This window comes from Linepithema humile, chromosome 8, assembly GCF_040581485.1.
Source record: "Linepithema humile isolate Giens D197 chromosome 8, Lhum_UNIL_v1.0, whole genome shotgun sequence".
NCBI classification, from domain to species: Eukaryota; Metazoa; Arthropoda; class Insecta; order Hymenoptera; family Formicidae; genus Linepithema; species Linepithema humile.
In genome coordinates, this window is record NC_090135.1 from 5779963 (window position 1) to 5803265 (window position 23303).

Sequence of the window (23303 nt, forward strand, 5' to 3'; positions counted from 1 at the left end):
CGACAATGACACAAATGCATTTTCACACATTCCTGATATATATTGGTTTCCTTATATTTAGTCATCTAAATAATACTGCTATGTTGGTAATGAAAAGTAATTACATTCCATTTTTAGTAAAATGGTTGAATTAAAATTGTTTACTATTTCCTAAAATTAAATATTTCAAGATAATATCTTAGACTGAAATGTTATAGTCATTCTCATATTCAATAAAAATTTTAACAGATATAATAGCAATTATTACAAATTTATAATTAGGAAATTCGTTTCTTGCATTTTTAATACTTTTTTTTATAAATAATTTTATTCCATTCACAAAATGTGATAACTATTAATGTAAAACATTAATATTATTTAGATTAAAATTCAATTACTTATTTTCAATTTAGTAAATCTTTCATATTTCACTGCTGTATATTGTACAAATTTGTACTATTACATTTACAATCTTAAATGTCTGACTGCATAATAACCAAATACAATTGTACACGCAAAATTAATATCTTCTATATATTTATAAGTATTTTATTTTAACAATTGTGTTTGTCAGTAACTACGAACTGTACAATTTTGGTTTATATACGCACATTTAACTGATTATGAATCTTATTTTTCGCGCTCTTCTATCTACTAGTAAAGTGTTTTCCTGTTGCGTGACCTCTTAGCAACTGTTTGCGTGACATAACATATATATTATATCAGTTACAAATATGCTTCTTAGTATGCAGAGACTTCTTGGAGCTAACTGAATCGCAGTTTGATTTATATAGCTTCGGCATTCACGATTTGTGTGTAAGGTGATGTTAACTGTATTATTATTACAAAATTGTAAATTTTCACGTAGCAAGGAATTTTAATTAACGATTTTAATATATGTAGGTAAGTGATCAGAAACAAAATATTTCTAATACAAAATATATAAAAATTTATAAAGCATAATAATTACAACTTTGTTTTCTTAAATCTCCTTCTGAAAAAAGTAACTGTGTCACTAACTTCTTTGTACTTTAACATTTTTTATCTTGCACAGCAGTGATGAGCAATCTTTGTTCTGCAGTGTGCCAAAATTAAAAACCTAATATTCTATACGGGCCGCAACACAAACGTAATATTAAATACTTTAATATATTGTATAATAAAAAAAATTTAATTTATAGGGTGGAATTCGTTAATTTCGACCATAAAACTTTTCTTATAATCTGATTTACTTTTTATTAGTTATATTTTTAATATATGTATACAGAAGCATATGTACACATGTAAATTTTTTTTATCGGGAGGTATTAAATATGTAGCTGATGTTTATTTAATGGCATATTTGGCTCTGTTTCTCATCAACAAACTTTTCAATATTGGGAGGTATGTTTGCTAAAATTTTTACACTTCAGCAAAATGAAGTGCAACGTTTTGGAGGGCTGCAGGTAAGTAACTGGAGAGCTGCATGCTGACCGCGAACCGCGCGTTGCTCATCACTGTTGTACAGTATGAGTCTCTTCATGTGTAATGATTAATCACCATTTTTTGCGAAGTGAAAATTAACCTTGTGTGTGTGCGCGTGCAGCTTGCTTGCGTGCATTTGAGAGAATAGATGTCATAACTGGTTAGAAACATAATAATTTGATATTTTTACGATCCTTTTTTTATTTTATTTTAATGTTTCTCGGCTTAGTGACACTTTCAGTTATAATATCGTTTTTGTTTTACTTCTATATTCTAACAGGCACTTTTAAATATTTATTATTTTTTATAACACTCTGTGAAACTACTCATGTATATACATAGTTATGTATATACATACAATATTATTATATTATCTTTCTAAACATTCATCAGACAAATTTTATGAATTTTACTTTTCCATGTTTTTTTTTCACTTTATCTTGCACTGAAAGAAAAGAACAATAGCAGTAACCATAATCAACGACGCTTTTTGGCGTCAAATATTTTTCTTAATGTTCTATAATAACTTTACAGGTTGGTTCATTTTAATAAATCTACTAAAATATCTTAAAATCTTTATGTTTAGGACAAAAATGTTTTTGATCAAAGTTGCTCAGTTACTAAAGGAAAAGAAGGTGGTGACCGTGGTTGACTTTAAGAAAATGTCTTTAAAGTCAAGAGAAGGACACAGCTTGCAAACGTGCGTTCGTCTCTTAACTTTTATTTGTGCGTTAGAGCTGGTATACAATCAATCGACAGACAATAATATTGTGTGCAATATAGTTTGTCCGAAATAGTGATGTATGTGCAAACATGCGTTCGGTTCTTAACTTTTGTAGGCAATCGTACTGTAGGTAATAAATTTTGGTGTGCAAACAAAATGTAAACAAACAAAATGTCGGCAATAAATTTGTAGACAAAGGGGGCCTCCCAAGGTCAGATCAAGATCCCTTAAAATTTTTTTAATTGGAATAAGGATTTGAGATATTCTAGTGGGTTGATTAAAATGGACCACCCTGTGTAATTGACTATATATTTGACAATACTATACGTATAAAAATATTATTGCTAACATTATACTAACAATTTTTATAAAAATGAGTATCGTAACTATAATAGTAATAACTTGCAATAATAGTTCAGAACATGATACACTTTTCTTTTAGTATATCACGATTTTTTTCTATATCTTTTCAGTCTAAATTCTAATCGTTATTATGTGCTTTTCTCTGTTATATTTAAATTAAAAATTATGTGTTGCAAATGTATATGTTTTATTGTCAAAAAATACTTTTTTCAGACATTTTTTTGTACATAAAAAAAATGAATATGATATTTCGAAAGCTTTTAACAAATGGCGAAATAATATTAATCGTTACAATAGCACTTTGCACTGCTATCAATACAGAAAATGACACTACAGGTCGTTACCATTTACCGGATTACATAATACCTATGGATTATGATGTCAATATAAGACTTGATTACAAAACAAATGATGTTATTGGCAAATGTAGTATACTTATACATATTACTCGTGAAACAGAAAATATATCTATGAATCTAGTGACATTTGCTGTAATGAAAATAGTTCTGTATGACAACAGTCATAGTAAAAAAGTTTACGTTCCAAAATATTTATTTGATAATGAACTAAATATGTTTATGATCCATTTTACCAAGGACCCAAAATTTCCAAAATATTTACCGGCTGGTAAATACACTCTAATACTGACATATATGAGTGACATAAATAATAACGACAAACATTTTTATAAATCCTTATACTCAAATAGAAAATTGGACAACAAAGTGTAAGTAAAAAAAAGTACTTTAAACAAAATTATATTATAAAGCTTATTTTCGTTAATATTCGTTTCAAAATATATTTATTAAGTACATTCATAAACCAAATGACATTCCGAAAATTGCGTATTACTTAAAATAGTCATAATAGCACTCAAATGAATTCATCACTGCACTTCAAATTTGTCGATTCTATGATTTAGAAATATGTGTCAAATTGGCACATTCTGTACAATGTTATAAATCATGATTCAATTTTTCTAACCCAATATTTTTTAGTCCATCCTGAGTCGATCCTTAAGTATAATTATATTTTAAATTTTATAAAAACCATATTGTTAAAATATGACAGGTTAAATGCGACAGGTGTTGATATAATGAATACTCGACAACTATTTCCATATTTGGATGAGATGACATTTAATTACACCTTAAAAATTTCCATCCTGCATCATAAAAATTACACAATTTTATCAAGTATGCCTATACAAACAACAGAAAATGACAAACATGACATGAGGTGGATACATTTTAAGAAATCTTTTATGTCCATTCAATACTTAAAGGTTGTGATAACCACATTCACTAATATTTCTACTTCGGTTGGAAATTTCACCTTTTGGAATAGAAAAAACATAACAAACCATTTGAAATTAGTGAAATGTATTGCCCAACAAACCCTAAACTTTTTGAAACATGAAAATAATATAGACAAAACACCAAAAATAGATTATGTTACATTCTGGGATAGTCAACACAATAGCACTGAGACATGGGGACTAATTTTACAAAGGTAATATTCAAAACTAAAATGAATTAATCAAAAATAATTATTTAATAAAAGATATAAAACTATCAAATAATAAAATTTTAAAACTGGAAAATATTCATATATTTATGTCAATATATATAAATTAGGAAATAGTCGAAATCTATACAATTTTATTTGCGTCACATTAAGAAGATATCATTACTTTTAGTTCAGATTAGAAATTGAAATAATCATTCTGTACGTGAAATCAGACTTTAGTGTAGCTTTAGTTTTAGAAGCATGAAAAATAAGTGTTATTTAAGTGTGTTTTAAGTTGCACGAATAAAATGACTGCTATAAAATCTTTTATTATATCAGTTATTTTGTCGGAACTCATCGGAGTTTTTGTGCTCCAAAATCTAATGTTCTTCTTTATCCGTGAAATTACTTATGCAAAATGTACAAAATATCTGCTTTCCAATTCTTGAAATAAAGTTTATATGTAACTGTAAAGAAAACAATTATTATTACGTCGTTTTATAGGCAAAATAAGTTATATTATTGAACATGAATACCAACTATCTCAAAATTGTCAAAAGTCAATTTATTTCTATTTGTTATGAGATTTAGCACAAAAAATCTTAAATACATTATTGCAGAAAACAATTAAATAAAAACTTTTTAATGGCTTTGTAATAATTTGATATATCTACAATATAAAAACTTAATAAATTGTTTAATTACAGCAATCATTGTCCATGAATTTTTCATATTTGAAATCGTTTTTTAGAGAAGCTGATATTCATGTCGAACAGTCAGATTCCGTTGGGCATAAATTGAAAGTGGCTCGTCTTATAACACATCAAATGATAACTTTTTGGTATAATGATGTGTTGCTATGGTCGAAAACAGGTTTTGCTACATTGCTTGCAACGTACATCTTATATCAGGTATATCTTATATCACGTTGTTTTAAATTCTTATAATTGATATACACCACATTTGGTAATCATTTAGATTTACATAAACAGTTACAATCGTCTTGACTTTGACATACGTTACCAACGCCAATTGTTCTGACAATGAGTAAAAAGAAAAAAGTTTTCGTCACTCGTTATTTATTTATTTATTATTTTATTTATTAAAAAGTTATTAACATAAAAAGGAGCTTTGCCTCTCTCTTTCTGCACCCTCAAAAAAACCTTATCCCTTATCCAATCCTTATATTTTTCTGAGAAAAATTGTGCTCGGAGTCTCTTCCCCTTTTATATCCTCGAACTTGTTTGTAATAATTATTCCTGCATTGTAAAACAAGTGATGATGATCTATAATTTGTATATATGTATGCATAAATGTTACTTTGACACCGAGGGCGCATAATTTCTCGTCTTGCATTTGATACAAATATATGATTAGATTTTCATCGTTGTCAAATAAAGAAATTCATGTAGCAACATATTACGTTATGAATTTGTAACAGAAATTGCGTACTTTATATTATTCTTATAACACAAGTAAAAGGAAAAAATTTATTACATGCTGACAGCATATGTCCTCTCCTCAAAACTCCAGAGCAGGAAAAATTAGAAAAATATTTATTTAAAATATTAATTTTAATTGTTAATAACTTTTTATATTGTTCAAAGTTTTTAAACATGGAGTGACGACTAAATACATATTTACATCAATTTTCCACGTTTAAGTAAATAAATCTGTTAAGCGTTTGTTCTGTTTGATACATGTATATTAGCAAATTGCGTCATATACATTAAATTTTTTCTTTAATAACTATGTAAAAATGTAATAAATAATACATTTTATCATAAAAAACAAAAGTTTATTTGCAACGATCAACGGTGGTGTATTATTTCAAATATAATATCTTGACCAAATATTTATTTCATTACTTTAAATTTTCAGATTCCTCCGAATTATGACATAATGAATTTTTTTATTGCCGAAACACAACGGGAATCTTTTCATTTTGATACTGCTTCGAATACAAATGAAACAAATTCACTTAGCTATCATTTAGATCATGTAAAACGTAAGTAAGGAAAATATATCTAAAAGCCTACAAATGGTTTAAGTAAATATAATTAAATAATGCTGAAGAATAATATGCAAATTTTTTAATTTTATGAAAAAAAATAAAAATTTGAACTACACACAATGTTACGAAACAGATTACAGTCTGCCTCGTTGCTAAGAAATTGAAGTACCCAGCGATATTAATTGTAAAATTACCTGCTTAAATTTATTTTGTTTGATTTTAATTCTGTTGCTTGTTTAATTGATTAGTTGTGTTTTGATTTTCTTTGAAAACATCTTGTCCATCCCTCGACGGACAAGCTCGAGCTTATATATGTACGTTTAATTGTGTAAGGATGTCAACAAACGAGAGACATTATCATATTTGGTTATTATATCGAGCTGTCAGCCCGTATTGGTTCCAATACAACGGTGTGAAACAAGTCGATATAATTTCAAATCTCTCGTGTAACCTCTTTGCCGATATTGACGACAGTCGCGCCAAAATCGTCAAACCGATAGAAAGACTGAAAGGTTGAATACCAACAAGTTGTTCTGGCACGTTGAACTCAAAATGAATAAATTTAAAAACACTGTTCAGTGAAACAAAACGTTAGTTAATATATTTTGATGTCCCTGTGACAATTATCAGCAATCTTAACATACGAAATCTCATTTACGTTTTTAATACTTAAATTAAAGTACAATGTACTGACATACATAAATTTCAATATAAAAGAAATATATCTTAACTTTTAAAAAATATGTATTTCAAAGTACTTAACAAACACATTATAATTTTAATTGTTTCAGCATCCAATATATGGCGCATGTTATACCATTTGATAACTCCTGATATGTTTTGGACTGGTATCCGCACATATGTTAATAACAAACAGTAAGTAATATTTATTTATCTCTTTTGCTAGATAATTATCACATAAATTGGATATTGAAGAATGATGTATTGGAAATTCCACTGTCCAAAAATATAAATATAAACTTCTTCAAACTTATCTTAAGAAATTATCTTAAATCTTCAAAACTGTAAACAACAGAACGTTGATTTTCAAAGAAAGGCATCAAAACTGATATATCTTGTTTTTGTAAATTATCTTTTAGCTAAAAACACAAAATAAACATTTATACACTAAATACTGCTTCTTATTAAATGATATTATTTACTACACGTCACAATTAAGGGATAGAAAATTTTGGATCGATTTTTGGGTGTTTTCTGAGCGGCTGTATTTCCGCGAAAAATAGACGAAAAATATCTTTAAAAAAAAGCGTTTTGAAGCTTGGATCTTCTAGTTTCTGAATCTTCTCAGAAAACTCCCGTATCATTATTTTTAACTGTGTTCTATCCTCCATTGAACGGACAATCCGAAAATAAAAAAAATTTTCCCACATTGGGCAACGTGCATGGACCAGAAAAATTTTTTTTGTCAAAAACCGATTTCATGAAAGCTCATACAAATTTCAACAATTTGCTTTTTTAATGAATGCTGTGCGATTTTTTTTTTTTTGACCGAGTTATTGGCGGTTAAAGCAAAATTCGTACTTTCAACTTTAAACATTCGTAGCTCCGGATCAAATTTTGAAATAAGGATTTTTAGTACGTATCATTTTCGTACGTTATACGTAACTTTCGAGCTTTAGAACACTAGGAAAGAAAAATCCAGCGTTCTCGAGATTTTGCGTGGTTACTGGGCATACCTTTAACTAAAAAAAAACGTGGACACTCGGGAGTTTCAATCATTTTTCACGAAGTTGCGCCTAGGTAAATGAAAAAAGAGAAAAACGCGATTTTTAACACGTTTTTACAGTCGACATGTCGAAATAAAAAAAATATCGGATCAAAATTCTAAAAAAAGCGTCTTATAGGGGAGACTTTGAACTTTCCAAAAAGCCCATGGCAGATGTCGTACGAATTTATTGCGGAGCCACGAATGTTTAAAGTTAAAAGTACAAATTTTGCTTTAACCGCCAATAACTCGTTAAAAAACAATCGCACATCATTCACTAAAAAAACAAATTGTTGAGAATTGTATGAGCTTTAACGTTATGAAATCGGTTCTTGACAAAAAAATTTTTCTGAACCATGCACGTTGCTCAATTTAGGGAAATTTTTTTTATTTCTGGATTGTCCGTTCAATGGAGGATAACTCAGTTAAAATTGATGATACGGAAGTTTTCTGCGAAAATTCAGAAACTAGAAGATCCAAGCTTCAAAACGCTTTTTTTAAAGATTTTTTTCGTCTATTTTTCGCGGAAATACAGCCGCTCAGAAAATACCCAAAAATCGACCGAAAATTTTCTATCCCCTAATTTTGACGCGTAGTGTACTTTTAACATTATTTATTGTTTCCAACTTTTAAAAAATTAACGTTTCTCGAAACCACACGATAGGTGAGTCTGAAAAAATTGAGTTCTAAACTAACAAATCTACTAAAAATTATAAAACTTATTAGAAATATAAAAATGTACTGCTGTAAATTGTTTAATAATGTATTAAGTTGTTTAATATTACAAATTGATTCCGAATTTTTTTTATTACAATACATAAGAAATACGTAACGTCCTTAATACATTAATAATATAATAATGCCATTTACTTTTTGTGTGCAAGGCATCTATACAAAATTAGATAGATATAACTCAATTTTTTGTTTTTAAAGCGGAATTTATGTATGTATGTCAATTTATATACATTTACATATCAATAAATCGCCCACTGTAGAATATGTCGGTTTTCGAAACATCTTAATAAAATCCTTCAAATCGAACCGTGAGAAAAGCAATGGAAACAAAAGCAAATTAAAAAAACTTTTATTAAAAAGCTACACAAAGTATGTAAAATAACTTGTTATAATATAAAAGTATAATTGTTATTTAGATTAAATAATTATCAAAAAAATTTATAGAAACAGAGATTTCAAACTTAAAGAATTTGATATAAGCTGATGTAATATATAAATAAGCAAGGAATATGTACAAACTATGGGTTTTGAATGAATTAATTAATTGAACAAATTACGTTTATATTATTTAAATTAGCTTTGATAAAACGTAACATTTCAATTCTGAGAAATCTGTTATTTTTGGAGGCCTATATCAATTTCGATGCCCCCACTATTCCCTCTTTCGCTCTATCAGTCTATCGATCTATCTATCTTCTAAAATCAAAATACTAATTTTATTTATGTAAACCAAAATTGATTTTTGAAGTTCGATCGAATTAACTTTGACAGTCCTTTAGAAACTAACATTTAACATATACATATACAGATAGAAAAACTTTTATTCTTTATATTAAAATCAAAATTTATTAATATAATTATAAGTTCAGATTGTATAAAATATAACTGAAAATGTAAAAAATAAGATATTTCGATGGGTAATCATTCTTATCTACAATTTTAAAAACAAATTTAATTTATTCCAAATATCAGACTAGATAAAGAAACTTTTCAAATCCGAAAAGATATGTCCTACATACTATCCTTCACGTATAATTACACAAATATATTATTACTCTAATTATACAGACATATAAATTAACACTTTCGCGACCGTTATATATTCGCTTGTGCACAACGCTTGAAGAGCCGCTCTATTATATTGAACTGATGTAATATTCGACATTTCATATTACACGACTTAATACCATGATGCAAAAAACAGTAAACGTAAAATTACGTGACCGGCACCTGACTTATACCAAAGCATGAACGTAAAAATATGTAAGCGACCGCGAAAGTGTTCATATTTTAATATACTAAATAATAATTTTGAGTATATAAATAAAAAATTTTTGCTAAAAATTTGCACAATGTATGCTTTTATAAAAATTTTCCATTTTATAGATATAATCAAACAAATGATTTATGGAACATAGTGCAAACTATTATACCAAATAACTCAACCGCATTTATTGTAAAAAGACTTATATCTGTTTGGATAGCGGAAAAATATCCTGTACTGTACGTAACACGAAATCATTTGTCTAATAATATAATATTCCGATATCTCACTCTCGATTTTGACGAGGATGCAGAACATCTTTCAGCATTCGTGACGTACACGACAAAATCAGAAATAAACTTTCACGATATTTTTACCAATAAATCCTTCTGGCTATCACCGCAAAAATCGAAAAAATTAGAGCAAGAGTTTGATAAAAATGATTGGATTATAGTCAATTTACAACAAACAGGTAAATATAAATCATTTAATTTATTATATTTTATCTTTTTTGCTTTTTTAATCTTACACCCTGATGCTTCTGACACACGCAGTCGCATACTGGCAAGAGTGCGTGTCATTCATGCTTGCAACAAACATTCTCACACGATAATCATTTCTACACTTTTTTAAACCAATTGTAAAATATTTTATTAAAAAATAAATAATTTGAGAAAATGTTTCTCACAAAAAACAATAAAAATTATTTAAAAACTATTTTTTTATCAATTCTATCAAGAAACATTAATGATGAAAACTTTCTTTTTATAACAGGGTATTATCGTGTTAATTATAATACTGAAAATTGGCTTAATCTTGCGCAATACATGAATTCTGTGAATTATGTCGACATTCATGTTCTGAATCGGGCTCAAATCATAGATGATGCGTTTTACTTCCTTACACATAGACAACTAGATTACATTACGTTTTGGGAAATATCTGCATTTTTATCACGAGAAATGAATTATGTAGCATGGTATCCTATGTTTAAAGCTTTTGAACATATGAGTGTTATAGTTTCAATTAAAAATACTGATCCCCTAAAGGTAGGTAACAGGAAGATTCTATGAGAAACATGGCATCAAAACATTATGTACACAGAGTGATACAAAACAATGTCCATAAAATGTCATATTGAGCGATTTTTAAGATAATTATTCCTTTAGCAAATGTTTGTTTATAAGTTAGTTTTCGAGATATATATAATTGAAAATAGGTATCTACTCGTACACAGCGGGCAGGCAGGGATTGTGCAACTTATCAAAAAAGTAACGTAATACCTTGCAGTCATAGTGTGTGTGAGTGTAAGTAGCGAACTATCAACTTTTCAATTATAACTCAAAAACTAAGTTTTGGAAAAATTTCGCAAGAAGAAAAGCGATTTCAAAAATCGTTTAAGAATATGATATTTCAAGAACAACAGGTTGTTTTAAATTATTTTGTATAAAAAACAAGTTATAATATATGTGTACATATATAAATATACATACATATCTTTTATAAATAGCAATAGGTTAAAATTTATATTACTTACCAATTTTAAGGAAAAGATGGAAAAAATATTGAGTGGAGTTCTGAATCAAATAGGATACGTGTCAAAACTACATGAAAACAAGTTCAAGAAATGTTTAAGAGAGGAAGCCGTAAAATGGGCATGTATTATTGGTAACAAAAAATGTAGAGAAGTAGCCAATGAGCAAATGACAAGAGATCTATATTTTGAAAGTGCGACGTAAGAATAAATGATTTACATTATTTAATCATAGTATTCACATAAACAATTTTTGTTGCATTATGTATACTTATATTTTATACATCAAATACTGTACTAGATAAATTATTTTATCATAAAGTGAGGTAAATTTTTGCAAAAAATATTTTTTTCTGGTAACGCAGCTTTGTAACGCAATCGGAATGGAAACGATGGATGTATTGTAATGGTTTGGTGTCAGCGGAAAAGTCCATTTGGTACGCTGTATGGTACAAATGGACAGAAACACTTGATGATACAAAAATTTTAGAATATTTAACTTGCAGTGAAGATCCTTTAGTTGTTTCTAATTATATACAGGTGATTTCGGATGATAATGATTTATTACAACGAAACAATACACGTGCTCACATATTTCTTCTTACCGTTGCGAGACATGCAAGCAACGATACTGTTTGCAATTTTATATTGCAAAATCTCAATAAAAATATACTTATGTTCACCTCTAACACGTAATAATAATTTTTTTTATAATATATATCTATATTTATTTATATGTATATACAAAATATATATATATTATATATATATATATATATATATGTATATATATTTTTAATATTTATAATTTTTATCCATCCGCGTCTTTTTTATTTTTATTGCCGGCTTAAATAATAATATTTATCACTTTACTTTTTCGCAGGCAAGCCGACATAATTGCCACATTAATTGTTATTATTACCCACCAACATGCTGTAGAACAATTGACTAAGGTATATTTTTCAGACTTAAATAACACTCATTTCTTTATTACTTAATATTGAGCTTATTTTTATGATTTTTTTGTACATGACATATCCGATCCGATTACTTTTAACGCAGTAATTAATGCACTCATAAACTGTACTGCGCAAAAATTTTACGTTTATTGATATTGTCAAAATAATTTGTCCTAGGTGCTTGAATTTGCGAAAGTTAATTTGAGAGAAGAGCGATTAGTTGATGCTGTTCAAAAAAAAATTAAAAATCGAAGAGTCGAGTACGTAAGAAAAGTCGGAAACTTAGGACTCATCGGTGTGCGTCGGTTTAAATAATATCTATTTAATTTAATTATTCCTTCTTACACTGCAAATTTTTGTTGGACCAGATATTTGTCTTTTTTGATTTTCAATAAAGAAGTTATAGAAAGTTGCTTTACAACTAGAAGTGCCTTATAGTCGATGATGAGAACAGAATTGGCTCCGAAATACAAAATATATCTGGGCAAGTGTAATGTAACTTGCAAGAAAATAATTTTTGTCAAAAATAAAATAATATAAAATAAAATATTTTCAATGTTTGTATGCTTACGTCAAAAAATTTTAAATATCAGAAGTAATGGGAGAGGTAATATATTTATATTTACGTTGAATTGTTTATATGGACGGTTTAAAAGCAAAGCTGTCATACATGAATTAAAAGTTGATTCTATCATAATGATATCATATTACAAGCGTTGTTTTTATTATATTATATTGATATCACAATTTAAGCAATTATTAAAAACAGAAAAAATGACCAATTTTAAAATAAAACATTTATTTACTCTATACGTATCGATATATTTAAAAATATTTTTACTTTATAATTTAATAAATTATTCACATCAAGCGTAAATTAATATCTGAATTCCTAAATTGGGACGTTATGTTAAGCGATATATCTCGAGAAATATTCACCACTTCCTACTATTCTTTCAGCTACCATAAATCACATAAAATTTTGAAATTGATTCAATTAATTAGACATTTTGATCAAAGATTTGATCATCTTTAGTACAATGTTTAAATGCATGCAGAGATGCCATATGATCAAAGCTAAATGTACATAAAATTATGTAATTGAGGTCAAGAAATAAAATTGAACTGGAAGTAAAAAACGCTACATGATATAAAAAATTTAGACTAAAAGAGTTTAAATAAGAAATAAAATGTATACCTAAAAACTTGCCAAAATCATAGTTCGAGAATTATAAAATGCATTGTCATATGCTGTCAAAGGAGGATATTAAATATAGGTCGATTTTGGTCGAATGGTGTGAAACCAAAACTACACATGGTTTCTTATAGATTTCATACCGTAGAATCACGTGGTAAAGTTTATTTTTTTCTAAACAGCGGGGAAAGTACGGAAAAATTGAAAAAAGACCATGAAAAATGGAATTTCCCGAGCTGGTTGAAGCTTGGAACATTCCTGCAGCAATTTAAAAAAAATGATTTGTCGCTCTTGTCCTTTTGCAGGGAGGAAGTTCTGAGGCCCTCACATGACATACAAAAAAGATCGATCCAATACATGCGTCGGAAGACACCCTTATACCCGAAAAACCACCCCAAAATCACTTAAACGATTCTCGCCAAGCTAAGGGTATGTTCCGACGCATATATCGAATCGGTCTTTTTTGCATGTTGTGTGAGGGCCTCGAAACTTTCTCAGTGCAGAAGGAAAAAAACGACAAATTATTTTTTGCTAGGCGAGAATTTTTTAGGCACTCTGGGGTGGTTTTTTGAGTATAATGGTGTCTTCCGACACATGTATCGAATTGGTCTTTTTTGTATGTCATGTGAGGGCCTCAAAATTTCCTCTATGCAAAAGGAGAAGAGCGACAAATCATTTCTAGCTTGGCGAGAATCGTTTAAGTGATTTTGAGGGTGGTTTTTTGGGTATAAAGGTGTCTTCCGACGCATGTGTCGGATCGATCTTTTTTGTATGTCATGTGAGGGCCTCAGAACTTCCTCCCTGCAAAAGGACAAGAGCGACAAATCATTTTTTTAAAATCGCTGCAGGAATGTTCCAAGCTTCAACCAACTCGGAAAATTTCATTTTTCATGGTCTTTTTTCAATTTTTCCGTACTTTCCCCGGTGTCTAGAGAAAAACAAACTTTACTACGTAATTCTACGGTATGAAATCTATAAGAAACCATGTGTAGTTTTGGTTCCACACCATGGGCCAAAATGGACCTATATTTAACATCCTCCTTTATCGTCTGCCGGAATAAGAGTCACTGTGACAGACAAATGTAAAAATTGATCATACAAAAAGCACAAGAAGGAAGAATTAACAAATAGAGTGGTGAGAAAAATTATGAGGGTAGAAAATATCCAAATAGTGTAATAAATACAAGATTGGATGATAAGATTTTAAAAAAGGAAATAACAATTTTAGGACCGCAAGATAAAATTCGAAAAGTAGTTTAGTATGGATATTTACATATATCGATTTTATTCTTGTAAAATATAATATAAACCGATCGATCAATAGAAACATATAATATAATTTACATACCTATGTAACTGAAATCAAGGAATCGGCAATAAAAAAATCGGGAGAACGTACAGAGAATTTTCAATACATGTTACATAATAACGACAATAGCACAAAATGCATTTTTACGTATTCCTGATGTATCGGTTTCTTTTTATTTAGTCTTCTAAATAATACTGCTATGTTAGTAATAAAAAGTAATTACGATATTACGATATATTTTTAGTAAAATGGTAGAATTGTTTACTACTTTTCAAAATTAAACATTTCAAGATAATATCTTAGACTCAAATGTAATAGTCATTTTAATATGTAATAGAAATTTTTAACAGATATGATAGCAATTATTACAAATTTATAATTAGGAAATTTGTTTTTTGCATTTTTAATTTCTTTTCTTATAAGTAATTTTATTATATAAGCTTTCACAAAACGTAAAAACTATTAATGTAGAGCATTAATATTATTTAAATTTAAACTCAATTACTTATTTTCAGTTTAGTAAATCTCTCATATTTCACTGCTGTAATTGCACAAATTTGTACCATTACATTTAAAATCTTAAATGTCTGACTGCATAACAGCTTAATACAATTTTACACGTAAAATTAATATTTTCTATATATTTATAAGTATTTTATTTTAACAATTTTGTTTGTCAGTAACTAAAAACTATACAATTTCGGTTTCTATACACAAATTTAACTGACTATGTATTTTAATTTCTGTGCTCTTCTAGCGTTTAGTAAAGTGTTTTCCCGTTGGGTGACCTCTTAGCAACTGTTTGCGTGACATAACATATATATTATATCAGTTACGAATATGCTTCTTAGTATTCAGAGTCTTCTCGGAGCTAACTGAATCGCAGTTTGATTTATATAACTTCGGCATTCACGATTTGTGTGTAAGGTGATGTTAACTGTATTATTATTACAAAATTGTAAATTTTCACGTTGCATTGCATTTAAATTGACGATTTTAATATATGTAGGTAAGTGACCGTATATAATATTCTATTTCTATTTTAAAATATAGAAAAATTTAAAAGCAAATAAAGCACGATAAATACAACTTTATTTTCTCAAATCTTTTTCTGAATAAGAAACTGTGTCTCTAATTTCTTTTTACTTTTACATTTTTTATTTGGTACAACAGAGATGAGCAATCTTTGTTCTGCAGTGTGCCAAAATTAAAAACCTAATATTCCATACGGGCCGCAACGAACGCAATATTAAATACTTCAATATATTGTGTAATAAAAAAAAATTTAATTTATAGGGTGGAATTTGTTAATTTCGACAGTGAAACTTTTCTTTTCATTTGATTTACTTTTTATTAGTTATATTTTTAATATATGTATACAGAGGTATAGGTACATATATAAATTTTTTTTATCGGGAAAAATTAAATATGTAGTTGGTGTTTAATTAATGAAATATTTGACTCTATTTTTCATCAACAAGCTTTTCAATATTAAGAGGTATGTTTGCTAAAATTTTTAAATTTACCAAAATAAAGTGCAACGTTTTGGCTGGCTGCAAATAAGTAATTGGAGGGCCGCATGCTGACCGCGAGCCGCGCGTTGTTCATCACTGTTGTACAGTATGAGTCTCTTCATGTGTAATGATTAATCACCATTTCTGCAAAGTGACAATTAACCTTGTGTGTGTGCGCGCGTGCATCTGAGAGAATAGATATCATAATTGGTTAGAAAGATAATAATTTGATATTTTAATGTTTCTCGGCTTAGTGACACTTTCAGTTATAATTTTGTTTTTGTTTTATTTTTGTATTCTAACAGGCATTTTTAAATATTTATTATTTTTTATAACACTCCGTGAAACTACTCATGTATATACATAGTTATGTATATACATACAATATTATTATACTATCTTTCTAAACATTCATCAGACAAATTTTATGAATTTTACTTTTCCATGTTTTTTTTTACTTTATTTTGCACTGAAAGAAAAGAACAATAGCAGTAACCATAATCAATGATGCTTTTTGGCGTCAAATATTTTTCTAAATGTTCTATAATAATTTTACAGGTTGGTCCATTGTAATCAATCTATTAAAATATCTTAAAATCTTTAAGTTTAAGACAAAAATGTTTTTAATTAAAGTTGCTCAGTTACTAAAGGGAAAGAAAGTGGTGACCTTGGTTGACTTTAAGAAAATGTCCTTAAGGTCAGGAGGAGGACACAGTTTGGAAACGTGCATTCGTCTCTTAACTTTTATTTGTGCGTTAGAGCTGGTAAACAATCAATCCGTAGACAATAATGTTATGTGCAATATAGTTTGTCCGAAATTGTGACATGTGTGCAAACGTGCGTTCAGTTCTTAACTTTTGTAGGCAATCGTACTGTAGGTAATAATTTTTGGTTTGCAAACAAAATGTGAACAAACGAGATGTCGGCAATCGATATTATTGGCAAAAAATTTGTATCCAAACGGGACCCTCAAGGTCAGGTCAAGATCCCTTAAAATTGTTTGAATTGAAATAAAGACTTGAGATATTCTAGTTGATTAAAATGGACCACCTTGTGTAATTGGCTATATATTTTACAATACTATACGTATACAAATATTATTGCTAACATTATACTAACGATTTTTATAAAAATGAGTATCGTAACTATAATCGTAGTACCATGTAATTATAGTCCAAAACATGATATACTTTTCTTTTAGTGTATGACGGTTTTTTTCTATATCTTTTCAGTCTAAATTCTAATCGTTATTATGTGCTTTTCTGTTATATTTAAATTAAAAATTATGTGTTGCAAATGTATATGTTTTACTGCCAACAAATACTTTTTTCAGACAATTTTTTTGTACATAAAGAAAAATGAATATAATATTCCGAAAGCTTTTAACAAATGGCGAAATAATGTTAATCGCTACAATAGCAATTTGCACTGCTATCAATACCGAAAATGACACTACAGGTCGTTACCATTTACCAGATTACATAATACCATTGCATTATAATGTCAATATAAAATTTGACTACAAAATAAATTATGTTATTGGTAAATGTAGCATACTTATACATATTACTCGTGAAACAAAAAATATATCTATGCATCTAGTGACTTTTGCTGTAATAAAAATTGTTTTATATGACACCCATCATAGTAAAAAGGTTTACGTTCCAAAATATTTATTTAATAATGAATTAAATATGTTTATGATCCATTTTACCAAGGACCCAAAATTTCCAAAATATTTACCGGCTGGTATATACACTCTAATACTGACATATATGCGTGACATAAAAAATAACGAAAAACACTTTTATAAATCTTTATACTCAAATAGAAAACTGGACAACAAACTGTAAGTTAAAAAAAATACTTTAATAAAAATTATATTATAAAGCTTATTTTCGTTAATATTCTTTGCAAAATATATTTATTAAGTACATTCATAAACCAGATGACATTCCGAAAATTGCGTATTACTTAAAATAGTCATAATAGCACTCAAATGAATTCATCACTGCACTTCAAATTTGTCGATTTTATGATGTAGAAATATCTGTCAAATTGGTACATTCTGTACAATGTTGAACTATGATTCAATTTTTCTAAAACCCAATATTTTTTAGTCTATCCTTAGTTGATCCTTAAGAATAATTATATTCAAAATTTTATAAATACTATATTGTTAAAATATGACAGGTTAAATGCGACAGGTGTTGATGTAAAGACTGCTCGACAACTATTTCCATGCTGGGACAAGAGAACATTCAATGCGACCTATAAAATTTCCATCAAGCATCATAAAAATTACACAGCTATATCAAATATGCCTATACAAACAACAGAAAATGACAAACATGACATGATGTGGACACATTTTGAGAAATCACCTTCTATGTCGATTCAACATTTAAAAGTTGTGATAATCACATCCACTAATATTTCTACTTCGGTTGAAAATGTCACATTTTGGAGTACAAGAAATGTAACAAACTATTTAAAATTTGCAATATGTATTGCCCAACAAGTCCTACACTTTTTGAAACATGAAAATAATATAGAAAAAATAACAAAAATAGATTATATTGTACTTTGGGATACTCAAAAGGATATCACTGAGCCATGGACACTAATTTTACAAAGGTAATATTCAAAACTAAAATGAATTAATCAAAAATTATTATTAAATAAAAGATATAAAACCATCAAATAATAAAATTTTAAAACTGGAAAATATTCATATTTTTATATCAATATATATAAATTAGGAAATAGTCAAAATCTATACAATTTTATTTGCGTCACATTAAGAAGATATCATTACCTTTAGTTCAGATTAGAAATTGAAATAATCATTCTTTACGTGAAATCAGACTTTAGTGTAGCTTTAGATTTAGAAACATGAAAAATAACTGTGTGTGTTTTAAGTTGTACGAATAAAATGACTGCTATAAAATCTCTTATTATATCAGTTATTTTGTCGGAACTCATCTGAGTTTTTGTGTTCCAAATTCTAATGTTCTTTTTCATCCATGAAATTACTTATGCAAAATGTACAAAATATCTTTTTTCCAGTTTTTGAAATAAAGTCTGTATGTAACTGTTAAGAAAACAGTTATTATTACGTCGTTTTAATGGCAAAATAAGTTACATTATTAAATCTTGAATACCAACTATCTCAAAATTGTCAAAAGTTACTTTATTTCTATTTGTTATGAGATTAAGTACAAAAAATCTTAAATACATTTTTGCAAACAATTAAAAAAAACTTCTTAATGGCTTTGTAATAATTTGATACATCTACAATATAAAGACTTAATAAATTGTTTAATTACAGCAATCATTGTCCATGAATTTTTCATATTTGAAATCATTTTTCAGAGAAGCTGATATTCATGTCGAAGACTTAGATTCCGTTGGGTATAAATTGAAAGTGGCACGTCTTATAACAAATCATATAGTATCTCTTTGGTATAATGATGTGTTGCTATGGTCGAAAACAGGTTTCGCTACATTGCTTGCAACGTACATCTTATATCAGGTATATCTTATATCACGTTGTTTTAAATTCTTATAACTGATATACATTTGGTAATCATTTAGATTTACATAAACAATTACAATCGTCTTGACTTTGATATACGTTACCAACGCCAATTGTTCTGACATTGAGTAAAAAGAAAAAAGTTTTTGTCACTCGTTATTTATTTATTTATTATTTTATTTATTAAAAAGTTATTAACATAAAAAGTTTACGGAATGAGACGTAATTTTATGACACCAACTATATCAATATAATAAACTCTTACTGTTAGCAGATTTATTTATTTAAACATAATAAATTAAACGCGTGGCGGAAAAGGAGCTTTGCCTCTCTCTTTCTGCACCCTCAAGAAAACCTTATCTCTTATCCAATCTCTATAGGTACCTTTCTGAAAAAAATTGAGCTCGGAGCCTCTTCCCCTCTTATATCCTCGAACTTGTTTGTAATAATTATTCCTGCATCCTGTAAAACAAGTGATAATGATCTATAATTTGTATAATATGTATGCATAAATGTTACTTTTTGACACCGAGGGCACATAATTTCTCGTCTTGCATTTGATACAAATATATGATTAAATTTTCATCATTGTCAAATAAAGAAATTCATGTAGCAACATATGACGTTATGAATTTGTAACAGAAACTGCGTGCTTTATATTATTCTTATAACACAAGTAAAGAAAAAAGATTTGCTACTTGATGACAACATATGACCTTTCCTCAAAACTCCAGAGCAGAAAAAATTATAGGAATATTTATTTTAAGTACTAATTTTAATTGTTAATAACTTTTTATATTGTTCAAAGCTTTTAATCATAGAGTGACGACTAAATACATACATCAATTTTTCACGAATAAGTAAATAAATCTGTTAAGCGTTTGTTCTGTTTGATATACGTGAATATTAACAAATTGCGTTGTATTCATTAAATTTCTTTCTTTAATAACTATGTTAAAATGTAATAAATAATACATTTTACGATAAAAATCAAAAGTTTATTTGCAACGAACAACGGTGGTGTATTGTTCCAAATATAATATTTTGACCAAATATTTATTTCATTATTTTAAACTTTTTAGATTTCTCTGGATTAAGACATAATGAATTTATTTATCGCCGAAATACAACGGGAATTTTTTCTTTTTGATACTGCTTCGAATGCAAATAAAATGGATTCATTTAGCTATCGTCTAGATCATATAAAACGTAAGTTAGCAAAATATATCTAAAAGTCTACAAATGGTTAAAGTAAATATAATTAAATAATACTGTTGAATAATATGCAAATTTTTAAATTTTATAAAAGAAAATAAAAAGTTGAACTACATACAATGTTACAAAACAAATTACAGTCTGGCTCGATGCTAAGAAATTGAAGTATCCACTGATATTAATTGTTTAAATTACCTGCGTAAATTTATTTTGTTTGATTATTATTCTGTTGCTTATTTAATTGATTGGTTGTGTTTTGGTTTTCTTTGAGAGCATTTTGTCCCTCGACGGACAAGCTCGAGCTTATATACATACGTTTAATTTTGTGAGGATGTCAACAAACGAGAGACATTTATCATATTTGGTTATTATATCGAGCTGTCAGCCCGTATTGGTTCCAATACAACGGTGTGAAACAAATCAGTGTAATTTCGAATCTCTCGTGCAACCTCTTTGCCGATACTGACGACAGTCGCGCCAAAATCGTCAAACCGATAGAAAGGCTGAAGAGTTGAATACCAAGAAGTTGTTTTAGCTCGTTGCACTCAAACCAAATAAATTTAAGAGCACTGTTCAGTGAAACAAAAAGCTCGTTATCATATTTCAATGTCCCTGTGGCAGTTACCAGCAATCTTAACAACAAAATTTCATTTACGTCTTTAATACACAAATTAAAATACAATGTATTGACATACATAAATTTCATTATAAAAGAAATATATGTTAACTTTCAAAAAATATGTATTTCAAAGTATTTAACAAGCACTTTATAATATTAAATGTTTCAGCATCCAATATATGACGCATGTTACACCATTTGATAACTCCTGATATGTTTTGGACTGGAATCCGCACATATGTTAATAGCAAACAGTAAGTAATATCTATTTATCTTTTTTGCTAGATAATTATCACATAAATTGGATATTGAAGAAGAATGACGTATTTGAAATTCTACTATCCAAAAATATAAATATAAACTTTTTCAAATTTTTTTTAAGAAATTATCTTAAATCTACAAAACTTTAAACAACATAACGTTGATTTTTAAAAAATTGCAAAAAAACTGATATATCTTGTTTTTGTAAGTTATCTCTGCGCTAAAAACACAAAATAAAAATTTATACACTAGATACTGCTTTCTATTAAATAGTATTATACTTTGTACATTATTGTTTCTAACTTTTAAATAATTAACATTTTTCGAAAGCACTCGAAAATTGAAGTTTTAAAACCAATCTATGGAAAATTATACATGTAGAAATATAAGAATGTACTGCTATAAATTGTTTCATAATGTATTAAGTTGTTTAATTTTACAAATCTATTTTAAATTTTTTTTAACTAAAATACGTAAGAAATACGTAATGTCATTAATATATTAGTTATATAGTAATACCATTTACTTTTTGTGTGCAAGGCATCTATACAAAACTAGATAGATATAATTCAATTTTTTGTTTTTAAAGTGGAATTTATGCATGTCAATTTATATAAGTTTATACACACATATCAATAATTCGTCCATTGTAGAGTATGTCGGTTTTCGGTACACCTTAATAAAATCCGCCAAATCGTACCGTGAGAAAAGCAATAAAAGCGAAAGCAAAATTAAAAAGATTTTTAGAAAGGTACACAAAGCATGTAAAATAACTTAATATTATTAAAAAATATAATTATTGTTATTTAGATAAAATAACTCTCCAAAAAAGTTATAAAAACAGTGATTTCAGATTTAAAGAATTTGATATAAGTTGACGTAGTATATAAATAAACAAGGAATATGTACAAACTATGGATTTTTAATGAATTAACTAATTGAACAGTTCACGTTTATATTATTTAACTTAGTCTTGATAAAACGTAACATTTCAATTCTGAGAAATATGTTACTTTAGGAGGCCTATATCAATTTCGATGCCCCCACCACTCCCTCTTTCGCTCTATCAGTCTATCTTCCAAAATCAAAATACTATTTTTATTTATGTAAACCAAAATTGATTTTTGAAGTTCTATCGAATTAACATTCACAGTCCTTTGAAAACTAATATTTAACATATACATATAGATAGAGAAACTTTTATTCTTTATATTGTTACGTCCTGATAGAAGTTGAATTTTTTCGTTGGGCTCGGCGATCAACGTAAACGGGCCTGACCGCACGAGCCGAACGGCACGTTTAGGACTTGCGACGGGTCAGCGACTGGAAGAGTCGTTTTTACTCCGTACAGGTCAACCGCTCGTTGGTTCCTTTTTTGGGT

The 23303-nt window shown here is 28.0% G+C and overlaps 2 protein-coding genes across 6 annotated transcripts; both read left to right on the forward strand.

Moving 5' to 3' along the window:
• The first annotated feature begins 591 nt into the window (after positions 1-591).
• LOC105668592 (aminopeptidase N-like) lies at positions 592-14965 on the forward strand. 3 transcript variants are annotated; one of them, XM_067360129.1, is made up of 12 exons: positions 592-882; positions 2744-3257; positions 3602-4042; positions 4791-4950; positions 5921-6047; positions 6845-6929; positions 9901-10250; positions 10553-10827; positions 11326-11513; positions 11678-12004; positions 12196-12265; positions 12449-14965. In XM_067360129.1, exons 2-12 carry the CDS (start codon positions 2767-2769, stop codon positions 12584-12586), a joined length of 2652 nt encoding a protein of 883 aa, XP_067216230.1. In that variant the 5' UTR covers positions 592-882; positions 2744-2766; the 3' UTR covers positions 12587-14965. The 3 variants fall into 3 exon arrangements, with proteins under 3 accessions (XP_067216230.1, XP_067216229.1, XP_067216231.1); XM_067360128.1 differs by lacking the exon at positions 592-882 and having other exon boundaries at positions 1575-3257; XM_067360130.1 differs by lacking the exon at positions 592-882 and having other exon boundaries at positions 1575-3257; positions 11678-11852; positions 12449-12589.
• A 658-nt stretch (positions 14966-15623) lies between these two features.
• Positions 15624-22501, forward strand: LOC137001456 (aminopeptidase N-like). Of its 3 annotated transcripts, none has more exons than XM_067360334.1 (6): positions 15624-15784; positions 17623-17831; positions 18008-18138; positions 18483-18926; positions 19665-19824; positions 20910-20935. In XM_067360334.1, exons 2-6 carry the CDS (start codon positions 17823-17825, stop codon positions 20922-20924), a joined length of 759 nt encoding a protein of 252 aa, XP_067216435.1. In that variant the 5' UTR covers positions 15624-15784; positions 17623-17822; the 3' UTR covers positions 20925-20935. The 3 variants fall into 3 exon arrangements, 2 of the variants coding, with proteins under 2 accessions (XP_067216435.1, XP_067216434.1); XR_010891462.1 differs by adding an exon at positions 21831-22501 and having other exon boundaries at positions 15625-15784; positions 17623-18138; positions 20910-21036; XM_067360333.1 differs by lacking the exon at positions 15624-15784 and having other exon boundaries at positions 17509-18138.
• Positions 22502-23303: the final 802 nt, after the last annotated feature.

Coding starts and splice junctions, on each gene's coding strand:
- LOC105668592 (XM_067360128.1), top strand. CDS start 2,707: ATGTATATGTTTTATTGTCAAAAAATACTTTTTTCAGACATTTTTTTG. Junction 3,258..3,601: donor AGAAAATTGGACAACAAAGT/GTAAGTAAAAAA, acceptor AAAATATGACAG/GTTAAATGCGACAGGTGTTG. Junction 12,005..12,195: donor CTTATGTTCACCTCTAACAC/GTAATAATAATT, acceptor ACTTTTTCGCAG/GCAAGCCGACATAATTGCCA.
- LOC137001456 (XM_067360333.1), top strand. CDS start 17,648: ATGAATATAATATTCCGAAAGCTTTTAACAAATGGCGAAATAATGTTA. Junction 18,139..18,482: donor AGAAAACTGGACAACAAACT/GTAAGTTAAAAA, acceptor AAAATATGACAG/GTTAAATGCGACAGGTGTTG. Junction 18,927..19,664: donor TGGACACTAATTTTACAAAG/GTAATATTCAAA, acceptor ATCATTTTTCAG/AGAAGCTGATATTCATGTCG.